At 39.5% G+C, this 20,173-nt stretch overlaps 1 protein-coding gene across 1 annotated transcript in view; it reads left to right on the forward strand.

Moving 5' to 3' along the window:
* Positions 1 to 20,173, forward strand: part of pvrl2l (PVR cell adhesion molecule related 2 like) — a 384,643-nt gene that overhangs the window by 357,961 nt on the left and 6,509 nt on the right. The window contains exons 7-8 of the mRNA XM_088090247.1: positions 14,829 to 14,958; positions 18,088 to 18,145. Of these exons, the coding sequence (XP_087946373.1) occupies positions 14,829 to 14,958; positions 18,088 to 18,145 (188 nt within the window). The remainder of the gene's footprint in view (positions 1 to 14,828; positions 14,959 to 18,087; positions 18,146 to 20,173) is intronic.

The raw sequence follows: 20,173 nt of genomic DNA on the forward strand, positions 1-20,173 counted from the left end.
TGATTAATCCTGCTATAACTGAGTGAGTCGGCTGATAAGTAATGTATCTTTTTTTAACAGCTAAGACTGAAATTCAATATCTTTAATTCTAATTTCTTTTTAAATACGTGCACTTCTTTGCCTTTACTCTCTTTTTTCCATCAATACTCTCCAACTCCCCTAAAATCTATCAAAACTTACTTTAAGATAATATCGACAAAACTGCTCATTCAGCACATTCACAGCTCAGAACGTTGGCTGCATGAAGAATGAAGAATTAACAAAAAATAAAGCAGGGTGCTTTGAACAGGATACAGTTGCTTTTGCTATGTTCAATATATTACACAGGAAAAAAAGAGCACAAACTTCAGCCAAATACATCCTGGTTGTTCCCAAAGATGACTGGCCTTCTGGCAATCCATTGTTTTTAATTGATTTTTTAAAATGAATTTAGTTGATTTGTAACACTCAATAATCTGATAAACAATAATATATACAAAATAAATATGAACATGCTATAAAAAAATTAATGGGGAGTTTATCATCAGAGAAAACATATCAACAAACATAAAATAATAAATAAATGAAAATCTATTTTCTTTGAAAAGACTGCAGGTTTCTAATTAGCAGTCCTCTTGTTCATGAATAAATGCTTTTTATTTGTCAATATACACACAGCACAAGGAAATTTAGTGAGGCCCCTCTTGTTAAAGAAATACATAATAAATGCTGGAAACATGTTACAAAGATCCTTTACTATATAGAACTGAAGTGTGGAGTTAGACGGTTGACTATTTTTTCACCATTTTCCTGTTTTAAGTTTTTTGTGGGCGGGCCTAAAACCATAGCTCGATGACACACTGGAGCTATACTCATCTTAACCCCGCCCCTGATGATGTAGCAGTATAAATATCTGTATATATGTAAACGAGAAGTATCATTAGCATAGTCCCGTGAATGGGCGTGGTCTCTGCTCCTGCAGCGGACACGCCCCCCAGCATTTCAGATCAGAGATTTTTTGTGCATTTTTTCATGATTTTGAGACTGTCTTTTACATCTTTGTCGATATTTTGTGTGATGTGTTTAATAACACATCTTACTGTGATGTAACAAACACAGAACACATTTCAATTATCACTTTACCCGGACTTAAAATTATATCCAGACCTTTAAGGCCTTCATTATTCCAGTTCATTTTGTGTTTAAAGTGCCATCCTTTAATTAAATTACCTTTAGGCTAATTGGCACACAGCAAACTTGGACCAGGTAGCTTCCCACCACAGGGATACTGGTTGGTCTCTTGGCAAAATATAATTAAGATGGCTACGTATTCTACTGTGTGCAGTGAGAGTGATTGGGCCAACAGGGGCCCTCAGCTCATTGTCACCGCTGGGGCAATGTTGCAAGTTAATCTAGCCATCATAACAAGTTGCATCACTCAAATATGTTACTCCCAGCACAAGTGCAGCAAAGTTCTGAATCCACGCTGTACTCAGACGGCGGCCCGATCTCTTTAAACTACTGAAGTGCCGCCACAAAGACGCAGCCCACTCTGCTGTTTGTTAAAACGGCTGCTTCTCCACTCCAGACACGGCACGTCCTCACTTCTTGGTCCTGTTGAAAAACCTCCTTTGAAGCACCTTGCGTCGCTCCCCTCCTCTCCTCCTCCCCTCCTCTTCCTCCACATGATTTGATGTAATTTGACTAGGTAGGTGACAGCTCTTTTAAGAGAGGGGACAACTCGAAATGTCAGCTTCACTGTGTTTACACAGACAGAAGAGAGGAGGCGGGAGGGGACGGGGGGGAGGCAGAGAGGAGATAAATTCAGCCAGGGTCGCTCTTTAACTCCTCCTTTTTCTCCCTCATTCTTTCTCTCTTCCTCTTTATGTGTTTTCCCCTCCTCATTTGTGTTTTCTCCTCCAGCCTCTCCCTGTCTCTCTCCCTCTCTGAGTGTGACCTAGTTTGATCCTGAATGGTTTGGGGGCTGTCTGTCTCTGAGATAAACTCATTTGCTCTGGATCATTTAGAGAGCAATGCCATTTCACCCCCCCCCCACCCCTCTCTACCCTCGATGTTATTTGGGGAAGCAAGTAACAAAATGTGTCTGTGTCTGTGTGTGTGTGTGTGTGTGTGTGTGTGTGTGTGTGTGTGTGTGTGTGTGTGTGTGTGTGTGTGCGTTTTAATCTGTTAAGTGGGTAGAGACATATGGGGAGAAAGGACTCGCACACAGAGCTGTCAGAAAATGAAAGGGGAACTCTGGCTGCAGATAAGGTTGTGAAGTGTCGCATATCCAAAGATATCTGTCACACAAACACAGAGAGCACTGATAGGCAGATTTATTCAAAAAGGTCACGCTGCGCTTAGCTTGTGTGTTTGTGCACGTTTGTGTGTGTGTGTGTGTGTGAGAGAGAGAGAGCGTGCCGCACTGTGCAGTGGGATTTTAGAGATCCCATCAGACCTGCTTTACATCGTGTGTGTTTTTGCATGTGTGTTTTGTTTCTCCGCGGGCGGCTCATAACCGTCACGTACCGTAGAACCAAAAAGCCGTGGGTTGGATGGCTCTTGTCTGGTCTCAGAAGGCTAATTACACTGAGTGCACAGTGATGGAGCTGCCTTGAAATTATTTATGATTCTTCCGCTGTCCCACTTGTTCTAGTTGGCCAAGTCATCATCCAATGCGTCCTCGATTGCCACATAATTTCTGATCCTTCTCATCCTTCGCCCTCTTTTTCTTTTGTTGTAAAATTGCTCTTAAAACATTAAAAAAATCAGCTGCTCTCACACACTCTTGTGTGCACTTACACAGAATATCTTCAATCAGCCCTGGAGGGTTTGTCTGTAGGTCGATCAATGGAGCTTCAGCAAGGGACTGATACCGAATTCCTGACATTTACCATTGATGTTTTAGATCATTAAAACAATTTCTGTCATAACACCCCTTTGTACTGCAGCTGCGCTCGATGCAACTTCATGTCCTCCACATTTCGCCTCTTTTGTCTCCACTGAGAAAAGAAAAAAACCCAACAAAAACGGACCGTGAAACACTGGCTGCATCATCAGTAGCCGTTTCAAACTGTGATAAAAAGCGTTTTACAGTATTTTTTTCCGAGGCGTATTTTCAGTTAGAATCAGGTCAAACATTTAGTGAAGGACACTAAACAAGCACTTTGTCTTTGGGGTCCTCTAGAAACTAGAAAATGGCTGCACTAATATAAAACATTACTTAAAAGATTTATTTATCAATATTTAGAGTATTTATTTATTATCTCCGCCAAGTCGGTCATGAATTCAGCTCAGTTTGTGAGTTTGATTATCAGCAAGATTACAGGAAACTAGTCCAATTTTCATGAAACCTGATGAAAGGGTGTAGCGCGGGCCAAAGAGGAAGACATTCAATTTTGGGGCAGATCCGCATCACAGGGACGATACCCAAAGTATTTTTCAACTTGGCAACACACAACATTTTTTCACTCTGGGTCAGGGTTTGCACACGGCTCTCAACTCGGATGTCACAAGCAAACATGGAGATGGCTAGTCAACAGTTATTAACGCGTTTAATAACCATTTCGAGTCATTTGGTGTGATATCAGGACCGTGACACAGCTCAGTTTCAGATGTTAGCTTGTGCTTTCCAGGCAGAGAGAGCAAGAGCGGAGCGGCTGATGGAGACGGTCCTTCACGCTGACTCGGTTGGCAGCAGCGACCATCACGTCTATTTTTGCAGTGTTCTCTTGACAACTCAAAACACTGCAACACGCACAGTTTTCTAGAAAAGCTACAATGCCGTGCCAAACTAATGATTAGGCGGGTTTCCATTAACCCTTTAACTGTGCAAATCGAAATTGCACATAGAAAGTTTGCTTAATGGAAACATGTCAATTTAGAAAAAAAAGTATTCTAGAGAGGTTTTCATGGTTTCCACTGTGAAGTAACTGGTAGCTTACAAAGCTATGCTCTATAGTCGCTAACTCGTCAAACATCAAACTGTTTCCACAATTACTGATTTAAAACTTTGAGAAATGAAAATGCATCCTGTAATTGGTTTGAGTTTTTGTTAAATAATGACACCTCAGGCTACTGGCAGATTTTTAACAATTTTAGCTGATTTATTTCATTATGTCAAATTTCATTTTACCAAAAATGCATGTTTTACCTTTAAGACTAAGATGTTCACTGCAGTGCTGTGGGGAGATTTTGCAGTGCAGTTTTACATAAAATCAGCCTGAGTGTGCAGCACACTATTCAATTATGCTGATCTTCATAGAGCTCTCTCATTCTGTTTTCTCTCTCACCTTTTCCTTTCTCTCTCTCTCTCTCTCTGCAGCTCTCATACCTCTTTTCTGAAGTGCCTTGCTGAAAGGAATAAAGAAGCTTTTAGCCTCTAAGATTATAACCATTCCTTTTTTATTCATCATAATTGCTCGCTGATTGCAGTAATTTTTGTGCACTCATAATTTTAGTGCTTGGTGGCCACACGCCGCTCACTCGCTCGTATTTATGGATTTGTGTTTTTCTGTGTGTGTGTGTTTGTGAGTGCCGTTGAGTCAATTTGTCTTTTCAGAGTCGGTAAATGTAAGAGGGCACGCTAATGTCGCCGTTTGTGAGTCAGAGTTGGAAGGAGAGGGGGCAGTGGGAAAAATAGGTGTTTTCGTAAAGGAAGGACAAAGCAAGAGGGGAATTTTTCATGTTGCCACAGCAGCAAAAAACAAGTGAGCAACAGACGGCGATAGACGGCGACAAAGTGGCTGCAGAAAAAAAAAGCAAAGTGATCGAGAGACGACTGTACGTCTTGACTGGAGGCGTTAGATGTACAGAGTGTGGTATTCTGATGAAGGACTGGCACGAGGCGGATGAAAGAAAAGACAGAGGAAGTGGTTAACAATGGGAGAGAGGAGAAAAATATTACGGGGGTTAGAGAGAAAGTGATAAATAAGAAAAAAATGAAAGAGAAGGAGGTGAAAGAAGAATTGTGAGAAAATGAGAGAGAGGCAGTTATTGTTCCAGTGTCACTCATGGCCTCCCTCGGGAGAGTTTAGACCTTTAAAATCTCCTCTTCTTTTCCACAGGCCGCTAACGCTCCTATCAGCCCCTCCTCCTCATCCCTCCTGCTACCTTCCCTCTGTCGTTTATCGCCCCCTCTTCGAACCCCAACCCCTGCACAGGTTGCTCTCCCCCTTTCCTGTTTTCCTTCCTTCCTTCCTCTCCTTCTTTGAAATGTCGCCCTCTCTTGTTTTCGTTCCCACCGACTCTCAGATCCTCGCATTCTTCTCCCGTCTTCCCACCTTCCCTCCAACACTGAAGCTGCTATTTATAAACCAGCTAACTGTACGGCAGCGTGGCGTTCGGGGATAGGAACAGGCAGAGTGAAGGGAATTGTTTTGCGTTTGTGTGTGGCAGCAAATTTCAGCAGCTGAATCTGATGGTAACGTTCATTCATATCCTGTCAGATTGCATCACAGTCTAAATTTCAGGCTGCAGGGGTTTGGAGCAAAACTTCTCTTTAAGCTGGCGGAGTTGCTTGGGAATATTTTATGTCAAAAACATTTGGGTAACACGACCTTAAAAAGTCTGAGGCATCCGCTCAATCAGCTGTGAGTTTAAAAATGCTCACTTCTCAAAATGGCATTTTATGGATGGCTGAACAGCAGCGCCGGGCTCAGGCTTCACTTCTCTCTGCAGCATCGTTTCAGTGGTTATTGTTACGATTGCAGTTTGCACTGTCCTCATCATTTTCTAAAAGACTCCGCTGGCTTCACCGGAGGTTGGTGTGAGAGTCACAGGATGAAAATGTGGTCATTCAAAAGTTAGAAGTATCAATATGATGGGCAAACCTGCAAAACTTAGCTCAGATACGATATAAAGTAAAGCCAAGCCCAGTCGCCGGAATAAAATGTTTCTGCAATGCGCAAATATGATTTTTATATTTCACACATATGGTCATGGATGGATTACTGAATGGGATGACCAGGGGCCCAAAGTGTCAGGGTGGCTATCTGGATTTCACATGCCAAATTATCAAATTAACACATACCAGCCACAAAAAGACTCAAATGACCACAAAGAGATGCAAAGGGACACACAAACAGACACACAAAACCAGTAAAAAAAGACACAAAATTAGCTAATGACACACAAAACAACTAGGAAGAGACACAAAATGAGAAAAAAGATACAAGATGACCTGAAAGAGACACAAAATTACCACAAAGAGACACAACATGACCAGAAAAGACACACATTTACCTCAAAGGGACACAGATCAACCACAAAGAGATACAAAACATGTGTATGATATAGTTGAGATAACATGTGGATGACATGACACCTTTAGGTGAAACGGCTGCCCTAGACCAACAAAAGCAGATATTTTTTAACAAGAATTCGAGTCAGGTCCAGCCATGATTGTAGCAACAAAAGCGGGTATTCTAAGCCAAAACATGATGTTTTTGTAACCCTAACCAATTGTTTTTTGCACCAAACAGTAAGTGTTTATTTTGCCGTTGTCTGTTAATAACTTAATCACATGCATGCTAAGAGGCAGGACTGTTTTTGCTGATAAATAACAAGTGTTCATTGTGTAAATTCTCTGCAGTGAACCATGTGATAGCTGAACGCATTCACACAACAGCAGCACTAAATGAACTGTTTATGTGCCCAAACAGCCCGTTCTCATTCCCAGCTGTCAGTGATTTCAGCATCAGACACTGATGCAAAAAGGCACCTTTTGTGATGGTATGATACAGCGGGACGATGTCACTTTAAAATGCTGCTGGTAACAACAGATTAGAAGGAGCTGAAAGTTCTCATAGGGCAGGCAGGAGAGGGGGCAGATGGGTCCACCAAACTCCGGACTTGGAGACCACTATTCACTTCCCCCATGAATGTTGAGCAAAACTATGATGGTTTTTTCTAACCTGCACCTGCTTTTGTTGCCCAAGAAAATAAACAAGGTATTTTATCGGCATTTTTAGTTTTTAAAAAAGACTGTTTGCATCTAACAAGCAGAAATTGTACATTTCCTGTGAAAACGGAAGTGTATTTTAAAAAGACACATGTAGCATGCGTGTAGCAGGCATAAACTGATAGGCTTATCCGGGAAGTCAACAATAGACGCAGTAGACACCTAATGCGTCATATGTAGATGTAAAAGTCCACCGACCAAGTGGCAATATTTGTAGAGTTGGGATGAGAAAGTTGTACCCTCCAGACCCCGATCTTCCAAAAATTATCCTAGTGCTGGGTTATATGGCTTTAAATTAGTATCACTATATTTTTAGGCTATATCGTGATACACAATATATATCTCGATATTTTGAAATCCTCTTTAAACTACTGTAAACCACTATAGTTACAAAAAAAGTAGCTATTGACATAGAATAAAGTTACATAAACTGTTATAGTAAAGTTTGATAAAATACTGCTATAATATTTAATAATGTAAAGTAAAAAGTTAAATGATGTACTGGTATAGCACATATAAATAAGGCATTGATTCAGTTAAATAAATCAAAGTGTCTTGGTGCTTGTATTTTGAAGGACCCAGCTCATCTCGGGCCAGAAGTGTTAGGGTTTTTGCTTCTGCAATATTGTATATTTTGTCATATTGCCCAGCAAGTTTTTCTGTCTTTGTCTGTAGATTTCTGATAGAAATTCCACAATATTTCCAGAGGTTAGACGACTGGTGCCTCCATGGAGATGCTAACCCTGTACATATATTCACACAAACCCATAGAGTACACACAGTATGGACTAAAATCAAGGGTCAGTAGGAAGTGAGTGTTGCGCATTTAATAAAATGTAGACAAAAATTCCCAAAAATTGCCTCTTGTTTGATCTCATGTTGCCTGCTGTGCCCATTTTTCAGTGTTTCCTCTCTGTGACACATGATGGAGAATAATAACAATTACATTTCAGAACATAACAAACAACCTCTTAGTTTGTGTTTCTGTGGTGCATGAATCTCCACATGTGTGAGACTGAGTGGTATTTTTATTTTTACCAAATGTGTGTTTTTTTCCCTGCGTGTTATGTATCAGGCAGAGATAGTTAAGTGCAGGCCTTGGGCACAATGTGTTTCTGTGATGGCTAATACAGCCCACACACTGGAGCGATTGATAAGTGAGAGCAATGGAGCGCTTTAGACAAGGATTGTTGTTTCAATTTCATTTAAATTGCGTGTGATACAGTGGCAATTTCTCACCACTTGAGTGTCACTTAGATAATAGCATTATATATCTGCAGATTTGGGGTGTTTTGCTGCCGGGCGATGGAGGGAGAAATGGACAGAAACAGATCGAGCTGAGCGGGAATGAAGGTCTGCTGTAGTGTGTGCCTGTGTGTGCCGGCGAATTCCCACCCACTCATTTTTACATCTAAAAAGCAACGCTACAATATGAAGCCCCAGCTATTGATTTAACAATATCAATGTTTGATAATTCGTATAAATATTCCACAACTTCAGCAGGAACCAATACAGACTTGCTGATGAGGAAATCCAGCTGCATTTTAGATGAGGATGGAATCTAATGGATGGAGGTGAATAAAACTGAAAGGGTCTCTAAGGTGTGTGTGTGTGTGTGTGTGTGTGTGTGTGTGTGTGTGTGTGTGTGTGTGTGTGTGTGTGTGTGTGTGTGTGTGTGTGTGTGTGTGTGTGTGTGTGTGTGTGGCAACATAAGAGGATGTGTTGAGGCTGGGACAGACAGGAAGTGTCAGTGGGTGTGTTGACTCACCACTAAAGCAACCTGTATGTGGGGGATTTGAAAAGCCGCTGCAGACTAACAAACAGGATCAGCTCCTGCAGGTCATGGATACATGGATGAAAACACTCTTTGGTTGTTTTGCTTTTTATTTTAGCTTCTAAACTTAAACCAAGAAGCTAGAAGCAAAGTTTTTCAAGGTGCTTCCCTTTAGATGTGGATCAAACTTTAAAGGGCCAAGTCACCCTCAAAATCAAAAATACATATTTTTCCTCTTACCTGTATTGCTTTTTATCAGTTCAGATTGTTTTGATGTGAGTTGCAGAGCGTTGGAGATATCGGTCATAGAGAAGTCTGCCTTCTCTCCAGTATAATGGTATCAGATGGCACTCTGCTTGTGATGCACAAAGTGCCAGAAAATACATTTGGAAAACTCAGCACTAAAGTCTCTTTCCAGAAATCATGACCCAGTTGCTCAAGATAATCCACAGATCTTGTTGTGAGCAGTTTCATTGAGTGTATATCACCTGCCAACCGTATCGTCGTGCAGAAGGAGGCGTGGATCTGCTCATAGATGTGAGGCCCATGACGGTGTGAGATGTAAACATTAATGGCGTCCTCCTCAGCTGGGCTTTAAACGTTAGCTAACAGCAGATGGATAGTTTGGTAGAAGGAAATTAGTTCCTACATGAAACTGCTCACAACAAGGTCTGTGGATTATCCTGACTAACCGGGTCATGATTTCGGGAAAGAGACATTGATGCTGATTTTTTTTGATGTATTTTTGGCATTTGAGAACCACAAGGCGAGTGCCTTCTACGAGGGGAGTTCAGAAAGTAATGCCTCAGTCGCAACTGCAAACAGAGATTTTTTGAAGAAGAGCTGTCTTAGAATTTCTTGTTGCAGAGGGAGAAGCCCTTATAGAGATCAACAAAAGACTGGAAAATGCGTACAAGGATGAAGACAGCCGTTTAAAAAGCGCTTCGTAACCAGCCGGCCAAGTTTTACAATGCTGGGATACAAGCCTTTGTTCTGGTGGTGTTAAAGTAGCTGAATGGTGGAGTCAACCTTGGCAGGCTTGTGCTCCACCATCTGCTTACAAAAAGCCAATTATTGGTGGTGCAAATAGGCATTTCAGTGATTTTGCTAGAATTTAAGGTTTTTGTTTTCTCTGTGCCTCGTTTCTGCCTCTACCTTGGTTCAGAATTGTGGAGTCTGCGTTATGAATGAAAGTTTTGACAGAATTTTGGATGCAGAAGTCTCATCTCGCTGTGGAGCATGAAGACGTGTTGGCAGAAAGAGTGAGCTTTAATCGATCACTTGAGCAAACTCTTAAAAGATGATGGGATGGAAAATGAGACAGTGTGTGGTCGAATTACAGGCTTTGCTTATCCAGTCTGAATGTGTCACATATCAATCAATCAATCAATCAATCAGACTTCATTTTTCTTTTTTCATACAAACAAAACTGAAACATGTGGTACTTAATACAATAACACCAGAATCCCCGGACCCCACCCGTTCAGACAGACAGACACACAAACACACACACACACACACACACACACGGATAAAAAAGCAAGACTTTGTAATTAATTAAAGCACTAAAATAAGAGTACTCATTAAAATCAGGAACTGAGGAAACACTATCGTAATTGAGGGAACACCAGAGGCAGAATAAGATAAAAAAAAATTAAATAAATAAAATACTAATAATATTAATGAATAAATAAATAAAATACCCTTAACAGTAGACGGTGAATAAAAAGATAACAGCAAAAAGTCTAATAATAGATTAAAATGTTGAAAATAATAACATGACATACTATCTAGTTAAAGTGTCAAATAGACTAAAATGTATAAATAAATAGTCTGTGAAGCAAAATCTTATCACATGGTGGTCTGTGACCTCATGTGTATCAGTTTGGGGGTCCTTGGCTAAGAAAAAGCAGAGAGCCACTGGTCTGAGATTTTGGCAGATTTTGATGTGAAACCCTTGCACACAAACAGTCCAACGCAGAGCAGAGTAAACTCTATCGGATTTGACTTGTGAGGCATCATCCTGTTAAACTTCGCCTTTTAAGTACCATCAGGCTACATCCCAGTGCTATGCATCATCTTTTTTTTCTTCTTCTGAAACCTGTTGGCAAGAAAACTCTGAAGCTTTTTAAATCTCAGAAAACAACCAAACAAAATCCCGAAAGCAGATTGCAGACTAAGCATTCACAAAATCAGGATTTACTCTCAAAATATATTCTGCTCTGGTACTCTGACCCCGTGCTCTGTGTACAGTAATCTTGGCTCGCCGAGTGAGAACAGCTTGGGTTTGTTTGGTGTTCATTCAAATGTTATGGTATTAATAAAGTTTGTGTGAGTTAATTTCTCCTCTGAGTCCACACATACCGTCTGGCATTTGCTGCCCTTTTACTTCTTTATTTTTGAGGCTTGGAGGGGGAGCCATGTAAGGGTGGGTGCCAAAAATGAAACACAAAAAGTAGAAATTGGTCATGTAATGAAAAACATACTACATCTTTTCTTCATCAGTCACCAAACTTCCAACAGTTATATTTAACTGTTTATTCAGATTGCTGGCATTTAAATTCTTTTTTTTTTCTGCCTTAAATCAACCGACCCATAAAAACGATGGATGGAAGCACTTTTATTGTTAAAATGTGCAGTGTCATACCAGCCATTCTTATTCCAAAGTCATCAAATACTGTCGCTTTTGCAGTGATTTTGGTGTAAGATCCCAACGGCAAATCCACCTTTTGTAGCTGTATGATACACCACTGGATCATCAAATAAGCTTCCTACACACACACACACACACAAAGACACGCACAAATGGAGGAAGGAGGGGATTGCCTCGGTTCACATGCTTTTGTGTGTGTTTGTGTTTGAGCATCTTCAGCTGTGAGGAAAGGCCGCTGTGTCATCCTCCTCCATCTGTCTCTCCATCATTTTATATTCCTTCATTTTTTTCTCCCCACCTTCAATCCATCGTTCCTTCCTCCTCTTTCTTTCCTGCCTCACACTTCTCTGTCTATCTATCCATCTATTCATCTATCTATCTATCTTTGAACACTGTGTAAGTTTGAAACAGAACGCCACCTGTTGGCGAGGAGGAGGAAAAGCAGCCAGTCTTTCTCATATTTAATCAGATATCTTCAACAACCCTCCCACTTGCCTATTTTTGCCTATTTTGCCTTTTTCTCACTGCATGACATAATATAAAGAGCATGATGGCGCAGATATGGCAGGCAGGAGGTCTGAGGGAAGGGTCCAACAAACCCCGGACTTTCACACATTAGGGTTTTTGATGTCCTGGCGTTGGTTATCGTGCTGTTGTTGCCTAAACATAACCATGTGCAGCGTAATTCTACCATGTGCTTGTGTTGACATCATGGTAGCGCCATCCTGAGACAGCAGACATGGAAGGATACCAAGGGTGTAATATATAGACGTAAAAGTCCACTGCAAAGTGGCAACATGTTATAACTTGGGTGAGGACTTGGGATGTTGGCACATGCACAGTTTTTTTAAGACTATTTCTTAGAGAGACATTGATTTGCTGCAACATGAGCCTTGAATTCTTTTATTTTTGCATCCTGTCTGTATCCAGATGTTTCCTTTTCTTTTCTCAACAGTCTAATGGTTCTTCTGCCGAAGAATAGGCATAAAGAATGAGGATGATATCACTTTAAGTGAATGAAAAACTCTTTTTGCAACAATGAACGCGAAATTGTGTTCTTGAGTGATGCAAATGTGTTTTTAAATGCATACAATTGCATTTTGATGTGTTTGAAACACTTTAATTTTGAAGGAGAAACTCAAACTACTGTATGTACGGCAATTTCAGTTATTCTTTCAGGAGCAGCAGAACAAATTGGCCTCATTGTAGGTAAATAATCACACAGCCATCAGCTGAATGTATGTAGTAAAGCTAAATGAGTGCAAATGGTGGGTGTAATTATCCTTTTATCATCTCTGTATCAAACACAGTGGAGTGCTTTTACTTCAGCGGCAGTGATGAAATACAGTTTCATGAAAAAAAGAGCAAACAACCTGTGAAAATAATTCAACCCTTCCTTTGTTGTTCCTGCCAAAATCCGTTATAGTCGATGATTGTGCAGAACCATCCGCGGTGGCTGTTGTGTGCAGCTGCTGTCAGCTTGTTTTGTGTTTTTTTTCTTCTTTCAAATAAAAGCAAAACTGTAATGAGAGGCTTTTACAGTCAATTTAGATGCCTAGCAGCCCTCCGAAAATCATAAATAGGCTCTTAATTGAAGGGAGATGTTGAGGTCAGTGTGAGACGCAGCTGACGCGAAGCTGCATCGCAAAGATTTATGGTATTCATGAGTGTTCGCGGCGCACAACAGAGAGCTTTGAGCTGCTTTCATTTAACAAGATCTCATATTGAATTCTTTATGAGATTGTGCTTCAATGTAACACCATGAAAACAGTGAAAGGAAACTTGACTTTTGATTACCTGCTCTCGCATTACCATTCCTCTGGGGATTTCTCACGATGGCTCATTTTAGTCATACTGCATAAACTAGAGGAGGTTTTGTGTGTTTTGCATATTTTGTTCACCAACAGTTAATACTGAAATACTGCTGAGTCAGCCTTTTTCTCTCATACAGACAAACGCATATATTGCATAAGTGCATCATTAAAGGGGAACTTTGGTATATTTGGTACTTTGGATCCTGTTTTCCCGTGTTTTTCTGTCTAATTGACTAGTGAGAACAACAATATTTGAAAATGGTCCAGTATTTAGAGAGCGCACTGCAGCCTGCAGTGTAACCACTTGGGGCAATTATGCAACTTGATTTACACCCACTTAACCCTTTAACACCTTGATCAACATCAGTATATTTATGTATATATATATGTGTGTGTGTGTGTGTGTGTGTGTGTTTATGCTTATATGTTTGTGTGTATGTATATAGTAAAAGGTGACAAAAATTATCCAAAAAACTTTTAAAAAATGTTCAGAAAACTTCAGTTATAATTCTTACAATTGTATATTCAAAATTATGTTACAAAAATAGTATCTTTTTCACATTATTAAGGTCGTTTTCTTGGGGTTTTTTTTAGTTTTATGCTTAGCTTTAGGTTGTTTTTTATAACTTCATGCTATTCTTGGGACAATTTCTTGTTAAGCTGCACTTCCCCTTATTTTCATGTTTTTGAAAGAAATCTAACCAGTTTTCTCAGGATTCTTAAAGTGATTGTTTTTCCCACTGTCAGTTGCTGATTGTTACTATACGTTTCGGACAACATTGCGCAACACATCCCTACAAAGATATATCTTTGCTGAAAAGTAAGATCCTCTCTGTTAAACCAGAAAAAGCCCTGTAATTGCTATCGCCATACCAACCAGACTCCATCTCATTTAATAGTAATTTTATCACACTAAAACACTCTTCCTTCAGAGTTGGCAGAAACAAAATAACACTGAAACAAAACGTTGGTTCATCTGGTTCTGTTCCAACAATCACTGTTCTGGTTTAACAGAAATTAACCCTAATTTCAGCCAGTTAGATGTGAAAGTATGCTGGCTCTATACACGCTAAAAGGACTGATTAATTAAGTGGAGTCTGGTAGGTTTGTCCACGAAGAGTTTTGTCTGGTTAATCCATTAAAAGCTGGATGGACATCAATTTTCTTGTGCTACAATCAAACATCTTTCATAAAGCAATTGCAATTTTTCAAAACTGAGCAAAATAGTTTGATTTCTATCAAAAACATGTTTAAAAAAATTTGAAAGAATTTAGTAAAAGGTGGAAAGAAAATGAACTTAAAAAAGAGAGAAAGAAAATCTTTAAAAAAAAACAGGGAAATGTACTGAACTATATTTATTTTAAATCTATATAAAATGTCACAGTGAGACTCTATACCTTTTATTTTATTAATTTTTTTTGCACTCTTTATCTAGGCCATATCTTTGTTTTTTACTTTTTTTCAGATTTTTTTATTTTCAGATATTTTTCTTTTTGCTACTATTTTTTTATTGCTAATATCTGGGTCATTTCTTGTTGAATTGCTAATTGCAATATTTCTGTGTTTTTGAATGGAATCAAGCCAGTTTTGTGTTGTCAGACACTTTAAATGATTTGCTGGTAATTTTTTCTTTTCGTCCCTCACCAGAGGAGAAGAGAGAATTCACTCCGGGCCCATCAACAGGTGCGGTTATTGGCGGCATCCTCGGCGCCCTCGCCTTCATCGGCATCATCATCGGCATCATCTTCTTCATCCGCAAGCGCCAGGAGGATGCAGAGTAAGTCTTCATTAGCAACCCTGAATCTCTGCTCCATCGTTTATTTATCCTCCTGGGAAAAATTAATCTCCCCTTCCGGGACTGAGGCTCATTAAAACTTATTACATGTCACGAGGGGACCCAGCAGGAAGAGGCTCGGTCACAAATCCTGACCTGAAGTTTGTAGCGCGACGCCACCTGGAGACTTAACTCCCAAAAGTGTCAAAGGCAACACAAAGCTTCCAAAGTAGTTAATCTGGGCAGTAAAGGCACACTGCACGATCACGGCAGCAAAGCAGCCAAAACGCTTCAGTGACAAAATCTTAGACAATCACAGCAAACTCTTACAGGCCCCATATTATAAAAAGTCAGATTTCCATGTCTTTTTTAATATAAAGCAGGTATAAATGATATATAGATACTGTAAAAGTAGGGGTGGGTGATAAATTGCATATACTCCGTGTATCACCAAGTGCGATATATAAAATTACTTTGTTGTGAAGATTGAGTATAAACTGTATCAGGTTTTTTTAGCCACCAGCATGAGACTTGCTTCAACGTTTCGTTTTTCCCTCTTCCACCTACGGCTCGCTGCCTCTTACACACACTCAAAAAGCAGGGATATTGCAGAGTTACAGACCGTGACCATTTCGTCACATTTTGCAGGCATACACCATTATGATGTGCAAATACTATTAATATATGAACTGGAGAGCTGTTGTTTTTTTCTAGGTTACAGAGAATAAATGATCAAGTTTAACGGTGCTGAAGTAACAGTCTAACTGAATGAGTGGTAGTGACATCCAACACGAAAAAAAGAAAACACGTCCAGCCCTGTGCCAGGTCCTTCAAAATAAAAGCACAATGGGCTCTGCTTTGATTTATTTAATTATAACAATACTTTATTTAACTTTACTACAACAGTATTTTATTTAACTTTATATTTTAACATTATACAGTTTTTTATGAAACCTCATTGTACCAGTTATTTGTAACTGTAGTTCATTTAATAGTTTTTTATTTTAGTAGTGTACAGTAGTTTATATATACATATATATATATATATATATATATATATATATATATATATATATATATATATATATATATATATATATATATATATAGTGATATATAAATCCTGAATATATCCTCACTTGGAGAAAAAAATGTGTCCATTAAAGTGTCACTGCAGTGCCAGTACAGTCACTCCCCTTACTGGGAGCGCAGATGTCAAAGACCTGGTAACACTGATTAATCAGAGCGGACTGGGCTTCTTGAGGTTTATTATATTATTGTGGCTTAACTGGACAAATGCTAAAATGGAGCGTTTCAGAGAAAGGCTGATTTCAGGTATACTCAGAATAAGAAAAATAATGGGGTTTTTTTAGCATTTCAATATCTAGTATTAGAAACCCAAATGACCTGCAAAATGAGCACCATATGAAGCCTTTAAATAACCATTTTCAGGTGCTGTTCTGAAGGTCAAGGTTCCTCTGCGCAAAAAAACACATCGATAGAAAATGATTTGTCTTTGTTGCCTTATAATGTCTGAATAGGTAAGGACAGGCTGTTTGAGTCCAGCTTGCATCCTCAGCGCGCAGCACTTTACATCTGTTTATTCAGCCTTGATTCAGTCCTCACCATCGAGTACCTGTTGCTCTTTTTAATGTAGTTTTCAGTGTCTATTGTGTTTTTATGTAAATGTATTTAAATATGTCCTTCCTGGAAGTGATAACTGCAATTTGCTTGCAACAAAGTGTTTTCTGTTCTTTTTCTCTTCCTAAATGCTCAAACCTCTGCACCCCCCCCTGCAGTTCCTCCTCTGGGCTGCAGCTGCAAATAGACATATTATTAAACTTTCCATGTTTAAAAATAATACCAGTTTAAGAGGTGATTTTCCGAACTGAGACTTCCTGCGGAACAACAGAGTATACCGTAAATTAGCCATTGTTTCCTCGCTGAGTCGCAGGTTAATTAGATTCACACCTACAGGATGCTGCTAATGCTCTGATGTGCAGCCACTTCAACAAAAGAAGCCAGATGAAATTCATGATTGTTACCTGAAACCATGTTTGCAAAGTTCAGAGTTAAAGCATATATGTAATTTATATAAATGACATTTGATTCATATGTCAGAAATTACAGGAAAATTAAACTTCTTTAAGCCAAACTATAATTTGGCTCAGCTTGTCCACATGGTTTATGGTTGCTGTAGATTTCACACTGAGGACACAGTTTGCTGTTTTTGTCACAGAGGGACGCTGGATTTTTTTTGTGTGTGTTTGCTTTGGGGATTTTTTTCAAAGCAAACAGAGAAAAGTAATTGTATTGAAGCAAGGACGAACGTTTTGTGTCATCATTCGTGGCACACAAGTGAAAAAAATATTATTATATCAGTCAGGAAATGTTTTTACATTATAAGTCAAGTTATTTAATTTTTGGGGTTTATTACAATTTTGACTGAGTTAAGTGCATATTTTATTACGTATTCTGGAAATTATTAAATTATTTGTTGCTGCAGGCTCATCCAGTGATACAGTCATGCTTTTAAACTATTTTAGCTTGTTTTTAAAACTCAAAGTCAAGCTGTTTTATGGCAGGATTTGTTTGACGTGCTCTAACAACCCTCTGCAGACAGAGCTCTGACTCTGAAGTGTTGGTGAAGTCTGTACCAGAACTAAAACAGTTGTGCCGATTCTGCTGGATGTGTTTCTCACGATGTTTTTCAGCCCATATTGGCCAAAGTATTAAAAAGGCTTTAATAAATCCCAGGGCTGATGTGTAGTGTGAGGTGCCACATATTGTTTGGGTGTCCAGTTCAACCAGTGCCCTTTCACTGAGGGCAAAGACACGTGCTTCAGTTATTTACTCTTATTACAAAGTCTCTGCCAGTACAAACACACAAGCACAGATCAATCACTACCTCTGACTCCAAGTGCAAAACCTTTAAACCCCACAGAGTTCACCACTTTAATTTGATATTTTTTGCCTTAAAAGATTCAAAATGGAATCTGGATTGAATTAGGACACACTGGGTCTGTTCACTCTCAGCTGCCCGACTTGTTTCTTTGTTTCGTACAAAAGAAATCTGATGTCTTAACGAGGCAGCAATCGGTATCGCATTATCTTTGTCTTTTCTTCAATCAGGGGCCCCCCCAAGCACAAGCCCCCTCCCCCTGTGAAGGCCGGCAGCTCAACAGAGATGGTGAGTGGTCAACACAAAGTCAAATCAATCTTTATTGTCACCACGATTACATTGCACACACACCCACACACACAGATACACAGCCGCAGTCCATTTGGGCAGTCATAATGGGGCTAATGGCTATTGATTGGAGATCTGAGTTGGCTTATGTGTGCCGAAATAATTAGCTTGGTTTGTAAAGAGCTCCATTAGAGTACTCCTCTCCTCCTCCTTCTCCTCCTCATTTTATTCCATCATTCGATCACATTTTGTTGTGCTCGTAACACATTATGTAATGAGACTAAAACTCTGCAATTTTATGTTGATTAGATGTATAAAAGATGTCTAAACGCCCGTTAATGCCCAGCTGAAATGGGGTTCACCAGGTTCAACAGTGAAAGTTTATTAGACGTCTGCGTGATGTCTTAGAGTGCACCATCTGTGGAACGTGATCAAAATCAAGCATTACCTCTATCGGCCCTCTATCGTCTCTAAAAAAAGCCTCTAGACCAGCGATACTCAACTTATGGCCCGTAGACTAAGTAAAGTTATTCATACTGGGAATGGTTTTTGTACTTTTAGTATTCACAAGGTGCCAGACTGCATAAAAAACATTTAAAATGTGCCAGTAGAGGATCTTCAGTACACCCAGAGGTCCTAGCTGAGCTTCTAATGTCCATCCTTAAATACCCTAAAATTTGAGAAATGTTGTAAAGTCCTAAACATGCCTTAAAATATGAGAAACATCCTAAAGTTTAAACAATGTCATAAAGTCCTAGAAACGCTCTGAAATCTGAGAAATGTCCCAAATTCCTAGAAACTTTAAAATCCCACAAACATCCTAAAATCCAAGAAATTCCAAGAAATGTCCTAAAACCCTACAAACTTCCTGAGGAATGTCCTAAAATCCTAGAAACAAACTAAAATTTGAGAAATGTGCTAAAATATGAAACATTTTCTAAAATACTTGAAAGGTCCCAAAATCAGGAAAATGTCATAAAATCCTTGAAACCTCCTAAAATCCCAGCAAAGTCCTAAAATCCCAGAAATGTCCTGAAATCCCTAAGATGTCATAACATTGTAGAAATGTCTTTAAATCCTAGAAATGTCCTAAAATCCCAGAAACGTCCTGAAATCCCAGAAATGTCCCAAAATCTTAGAAATGTCCTAAAATCCAAATGATGTCCCAAAATCCTAGAAACGTCCTATAATTATAGAAATTTCCTAACATCCTAGAAACAAGGGCCTGTTCCCTGTGTAGATAAAAACATACTCATTCCACCGTAATAAAAAACCACAACAATTCTTAATTTCAGATGATTATACACTAAAGAAAACATTACATTTTTTTCCATTTCTGCCAGAATGTCCCCCTAATTCTCAAACACGGGACTTACAGTATAAGTATCGTGATAATATCATAGGCCTGGGCAATAAACCGAAAATTTATCGATACCGAAATTTACGACGATAACCGACGTCATTTTGCCCATGTCGGTATATTCGGTGTTTAAAAAAAAGAAAATGAAAATTGGTTTTGGTTACGTGTAGGTAGGCTATGTTCTCATGTCCCTTTAAGACGCTGTACTACGTCGGAGACGTGACTCCGCCCCACCCAGTCTGTAACAAACAGGGAAAGAGAGGTGAGGAGATGGAGGACGGTTTGAAAGTTGCAGCGGCTGCTGTGGCGGCTGAAGTAGACGAAGTTGATGTGGTCGAGGGAGAAGGTGAGCAGCTTGTTCCAAAAAGAAATGCTTCATCAATCGTTTGGCAGTATTTTGGGTTCAGCAAGGACGATGTCGACCAAAAAAATGTGAAATGTAAACTGTGCCAAAATACTGTGGCGACAAGTCACAGTAACACATCCAACCTCTTCCACCACCTGCAGTACAACCACGTTATTCAATTCGAAGACATAAAAAAAGCGAGAAGCGAGAAGCGATCAGGACCAGCAACAAGTGCTTCCACCACCAGGCAGCAGCCTATAACCAAAGCATTTGCTTTTAGTTTACAAGGGATGCAACTTGTTTCTCTCATTGTAGAGAACCT

This window comes from Plectropomus leopardus, chromosome 17, assembly GCF_026936395.1.
Source record: "Plectropomus leopardus strain MGB_pleo_1.0 chromosome 17, ASM2693639v1, whole genome shotgun sequence".
NCBI classification, from domain to species: Eukaryota; Metazoa; Chordata; class Actinopteri; order Perciformes; family Serranidae; genus Plectropomus; species Plectropomus leopardus.